Genomic DNA, 5,751 nt, shown 5'->3' with positions numbered 1-5,751 from the left:
AAAGAGTGTTGTTGTGCAAAATCCTGGTACCTCCATGTTTGGCTCTGGGCTTTTGGGGCCTGTTCATAAACTTCAGTGGATAAAAGCTAAATCTCCTTATTGTATTTAAAATGAAGCTGTCTGAAGTTCATTAACAGATCATAATTCTAAGATAAAAGGTATTTGCACAAAACGTGCAACAAGTCTGGACAGGCTATGTCAGTTTAGCACAAATGCTGCATGTCAGTTCAAACATTGCATCCTTAATTGAACCTGAAGCTTTTACCAGTCAAACCTAAAGGAGAGTGAACGTTTTTAGGTCTAACTCGAAGCTGAAACCAGGATCTTGCAGCCTGTTTTAGCATTAAGCCTGTGGATTTGTGTTCAGTGTTACCTAAAGTACATATTTTGGGCATGTGTGATTTAAGTCTTAGCAAAATCAATACAGTTGGAGAGCACAGAAAACGTTGCGGAGCACAGGAAGCTTAACGAGCTGAGTAATGGTTGATCTTGAGGCAGAGATACAGAAAATGAGCTGGGCTCCTGTGTGACATCTTTGCTGTTCTCCCAGGCAGACAGTAATGGGATTGTGGAGCAATAAATACCTTACAGGAGGACAACTGGCGTCCATTTCCGCAGTGAAGATGGGGGCAGTGACAGCATCTGTGCGTGTGTTTGTAGTTAGTGAAAGTGAAAACGTATGCAGACACTATGGACTCTTTCCTGAAATAGTGTGCAGCAGTAAACACACATCTAAACTCCAGGCGAAGGTGCATATGGATGTGTCCAACAATGTGGAAGAGAGGCGGAATACATTATTAGTGGGAGGAATGCATTACGAGCAGCTGGAGCCGGGGCGGGTGTTGGTAGCGGCCAATCGAACCAGCTCCTCTCATCCCCTTCAGCAGCACCACAGAAATGTGACTCTGACTGATGTGACCAATGACAAGATGCAGGAAAAGCATCTGTTGTCTGATACAGACCGAATGAGACAACAGATGCTTTTCCTGCATCTTCTTCTTCTACCTAAATTGAGAACAATATTTATTGTAGAAGTACTGCATATAAATAAACTCAGTAATCTGATAATGTGACTGACCAGCTTTTGTGCACAGTCCTATAACCAGCAGCAACTACACAGGTTAGTCACAGCTGTATCCAGTGTGTGAAATATGGCAGATGTCAGGGGTTATCTGCATGTAACTTAAAACAATACAGTGAAGATGTTTGGCCTATGGATGCATGGATGAACATATGGAGTAGTTTGGGAGGCATGATGTTTGCTGAAAAACTAGCAAAGGAGACACTGACAAAGTAGACACAACATCATGAATATTCATTGTTTGAAAACAAAACTGGGGCATGATAAATGAGACAAAGTTGCCTGTCCAGCTCAATGGTTGGAAGCACTTTTGCAGAACTCCTGGAAATTGGAAAGTGCTAAAAGTTCTAAGAAACGTTTCTTCCTAACGTCATGACAGAAAAACATCGACATGATTGGTTGATGGATATCTCCTCTGTATCCCCTTCTGCTCCCTTGTTTGTTTTCTGCTTCCCCTCCAGGCTGCTCTGTCTCGATCTCCTGCAATCTGGCGTTCTTAGTCTCTCTCCCTCTCACTCAGTAACAAAGGCTTGGATCAGTTGAAGTGAAGACAGACAGGCTTAGTCAGCCCCTCTCCTCTCGCTATAATCAAACACTTTCCAAAGATTTGCTGCCATAGCACATTCTCTCCCTTCCCTCTGTTCCTCTTCGAATTGTTCAAGAACTAAAGGATCACTGGAACTCAATGGAGTGCAGAGTGGCTCCCCAAAGATAGTTTTACAAGGGCTGCACCAAAACTCAGCTCCAAAGAATGTACAAGACAAATGCTCAATGAAATATTAACTATATCAAGAGTAATGTTGCTTTGGCACAGACACATTTTATTTCACTTTAATGAAATGTTAAGACTAAATAGTGATCATAAGACAAAAAGCTGCATATAGTACACCTGTGTTTACGAAGCACACCAGTTGCAGTGGGTTAAGGCAGACTGGCCAGAGCTAACTGTATAAGAAGAGAATGATCTAATTGTTCCTGAACCCATCTTACCTATTATGTTCATGGATGATTAGTTTTGCCCATGTAAACCTGCCTCTGTTACAAAACCCAGAGCACCCTGTCCCATATTTTAGGGGCTTAAACATAATCATAAAACAGCCAACAACAAAAAACAGATTTCATGTTGTTTGGTAGTGGGCAGATTCTCCATGTTCACTGCTGTGCTAAGGTGTTTTTACCTTGTCCCTGATGCCCTGTCGGATGTTTTCTCTCTCCGCCTCCATTCTTGCATATTTGGCCTTCCTCTCCTCTTCCTGTTGCCTCAGTGCCTCTTGCCTTTCTTCCTCTTTTTTCTGAGCATCAGGATCCTTCTCCTCCTCCCCACCAAGCATTTTGCCCATGTCTTTGGTGGCCCCTGTCGTTGGTGTTGTGAAAGAGACAGAAGTAATAAATGAAAGAAATGTCAGAAGTCTTTTAGTGAGAGACACTGGCGATTCACAGTAATTGCACATAATAGATTTTAGCAATTGGACTGCTGCTAAGCACTTGATATGCACAGTGGTATATCTAAGATTTTGATACAATAGACATGACTATGTGTTCTAGTTTTCTTTCAGGCCAGTGAACGAGCAGCTCAATCACAAGTGACTGAGGCGAAGGCAAAAGTGTCAGACAATAGAAAGAACAAGAGGTGAGCGCCACGAACTAGAGCCTGAGATGAAAGACAGTGCATTAAATTATTAGTGATTGTCTTTGTGCAGCTCACACTGGCCTTTGCTATTTCCAACAGGAATTTACATCCTCATGCAAAGTGTCCAACTGGACCACGACTTAAGAGCTGAGAACAAAGGGTTCCAGGTGCTGCTGGAAGGAACATAATAAACAAAGTGGGGCTCACTTTGCTACTGGTCTCATCTCCTGTTTGTACTGAAAAATTATTTCTTATTACATCTTATATCTACAGTATTGTAGCTACTGTAGGACTGGATGTTGCAGCTGTGACTTGTTCATTCGATGAGTCTGTATTTTAAACACATCTGTTTTTATTTGATGCCTGCATATTATTAGTGAAGCCATGGATTCTGAGTTTTAGGGATCCTAAAACAGAGTCTAGAAAAACTCCAGAAATGTAATTTAATGAATTTATATTGTTGATACTTCCTGGGTTATTAGAAGACCAAGCAGGAGAGACAAAGTTGTCAGGTGTCAACTTCTTACTGCATCTTGATGTCCTCTTATATATATATTTCATATGTCGCATATGACCAGCTTGTTTTGTCCCAATCAGGTACATTAGAAACTAGATTTATATTGAATGATGCTGCAGTTTATGACCTGTGCCTGTCTGGGACTTTGAGAGTAAGGGTGTGATGGTTGTGTTGGTGGATGGGTGTCCATCTGAGTTCTGGTTTTGTAACAAACTGGGTGTTAATATTTTAATGTTAAGCCATAACCACAATCATTTCCTAACCTTATCCTAAATGTGCAGATGTTACAGAAGGAAAGAAGTTTTTAAACATTGGCATTCAACATTAAAAAACATGATCATTGTACAGTATCCAGCATATCTGAACACTCGGCAGTAAGAATGCTTTTCTGCAGCTGGTTACATGAAACCTTAAAAAACAAATGCTGCTATCACCATTGAAACAATAACAACTTGAAAGGCCACAGTTTAAATCAGAAGGTTGCACAGATTCAGCTGGAAACAAGCCAGTGCTCCAACAGTGTCCAGATGAACCCTGAACCCACTGCTTTGTTCACTTCTCACTCACATAAAGGAAATAGACTATAGTGAGAACTTGACCACCTGGACAACACAGGGAGCGTCTGAAGTACACCTGAATACACTGTTCTGAGTCCACCGCACTTCCTTTGACTATTAGCGCCTGTGTATGCGCCCTGAACTGTGCTCGGCTGGTGCACTAAGCCTTGCAAGCTCCTCAGAGGCAAACACTAGTAACACTCATAAGAATATCTTTGGATTTGTTCGGTCTCTCTGTGCTTTGCCACAGGCTAAAGCAGCCCTGAATGGGCCTGTACACTCTCTCTCTGACTTTGTTGGCAGTAGCGTGAGGAGATTCCCCAAATCCTGTACGAGCAGCAAGATGCTGAGTAGACCCATCACTTCAGGTGTCATAAATTCTTTGTTGGCCGAACTGAAAAGTGAAACTTATGAAACTAAAACTTTACAGGCTGCAGTTATGAATTTAAAAAGACACAACAGTCACAATAGTTTGTTTGGGCTGAGGCTCGACTAGTCATACATTCCTGTCATCATGACCTATTCCGACCTTGCCATTAGTGCTGCCACTGATACTGAAATCTTGGTTTCTGCTAGCACACTCTGTAAATTTGGTTACAAAATGGACATATTGTAACGTAGGGTTTTCGCCCTTTGAGTGACTCAAACTGTGTTAAATGTGTTGATTTGACACTCCATTTCAGTTATGCTCACAATAAAGTGAGATGCTCTAAGCAGAGGTTTTACAGTCTTTCTGCAAAGACAGACATGCTTCTAATCTCTAGTTCAATGCTGATGTGTTTTCTTTTTCACCTCTTTGAAATTGATGCATGCATTTTGTATATACATCATGTTGCAGAGACTCTCCCAAACCTCCACATGAATAATCTCAATGCTCAAGGCTAATTAGCTTGTCTGATTGTGATAAAGTTGCTGTGTAGCTGTCTGTGACAGTAATTGTTCCAACAGGCCTTGGTGTCATCAAATGCTGCCAGTTGTGGAGTCTGGGAGCGGTAAGCAAACCAAGGAAGCTCCCGAGGAGGAGCCCAGAGCCTTGTCTACAGTTGCAGAAACAGTGAAACACAGTTTCTAGTACTTAATTAAAAAGCACAATGAATAACTCATCCTTCACCTTAATTCTAGTTTTTTACACTTGTACAAGACAACTTGTTTGCATTAAATAAATGTTTGCCCTGGGCTCTGAAGAAATGCCTGCCACAAGACATAATTCACCCGAACCCAGCAAGCTCATATACAATGCACTACTCCCAGGTGTGATTGGTAATCTTTGTGATCAAATCAAATAAAATTTTATTTGTATAGCGCCAAATCGCAACAAAAGTCATCTCAGGACACACTCCAAGAGAACAGGCTGGATTTTGACTTCTCGAACAATGATCCAGACCTCACTGACTTTCTCTTGGGTCTTTCTCTGTGCCTGTTCCTTCTACATATCCTACATAATATCAAATACAGAAATCTCCTTAGGTGTGATTTTCTTACATGTAATATGGTAAATGGTTTTACACTTGTATAACACTTTTCTAGGCATTACAGCACACAGCAAGTACTTTCACACTATTTGGCCATTTACCCATTCACACTCACAAACACTCACACAGGTGTTATCACCGGGAGCAACTGGGGGGTTCAGTGTCTTGCTCAAGGACACGTCGACATGTTGACTGGACAAGCTGGGAATCAAACCGCTAATATTCCGGTTAGGAAACGACCCGCTCTACCTCCTGAGCCCTCATATGTCATTTTGCTAGATCAAATCAAAAATCAAATCAAATTTTATTTGTATAGCCCCAAATCACAACAAAAGTCATCTCAGGACACTTTAAAAAGTAAGGTCTTGACCTTACTGTTATCAATATTATTACATAGGGAAAACCCAACAAATCCCCCTTGAGCAGCACTTGGTGACAGTGGGGAGGAAAAACTCCCTTTAACGGAAGAAACCTCCGACAGACCCCGGCTCTTG

At 41.6% G+C, this 5,751-nt stretch overlaps 1 protein-coding gene and 1 long non-coding RNA gene across 2 annotated transcripts in view; one reads left to right on the top strand and one right to left on the bottom strand.

Annotated features, from left to right (window-relative positions):
• The window catches only part of LOC109956721 (uncharacterized), a 10,623-nt gene extending 5,735 nt beyond the window's left edge, over nucleotides 1-4,888 (top strand). The window contains exons 2-3 of the long non-coding RNA XR_002274456.1: nucleotides 2,627-2,711; nucleotides 2,811-4,888. This is a non-coding gene — a long non-coding RNA (uncharacterized LOC109956721). The remainder of the gene's footprint in view (nucleotides 1-2,626; nucleotides 2,712-2,810) is intronic.
• Nucleotides 1-5,751, bottom strand: part of LOC109956711 (complexin-2-like) — a 54,192-nt gene that overhangs the window by 4,617 nt on the left and 43,824 nt on the right. The window contains exon 3 of the mRNA XM_020594044.1: nucleotides 2,260-2,435. Within this exon, the coding sequence (XP_020449700.1) occupies nucleotides 2,260-2,435 (176 nt within the window). The remainder of the gene's footprint in view (nucleotides 1-2,259; nucleotides 2,436-5,751) is intronic.

The sequence above is a fragment of the Monopterus albus genome, unplaced genomic scaffold, assembly GCF_001952655.1.
Source record: "Monopterus albus unplaced genomic scaffold, M_albus_1.0 scaffold21.1, whole genome shotgun sequence".
NCBI classification, from domain to species: Eukaryota; Metazoa; Chordata; class Actinopteri; order Synbranchiformes; family Synbranchidae; genus Monopterus; species Monopterus albus.
Note: the sequence above shows the minus strand (reverse complement) of the source record. Positions and strands in the feature narration are given on the sequence as shown.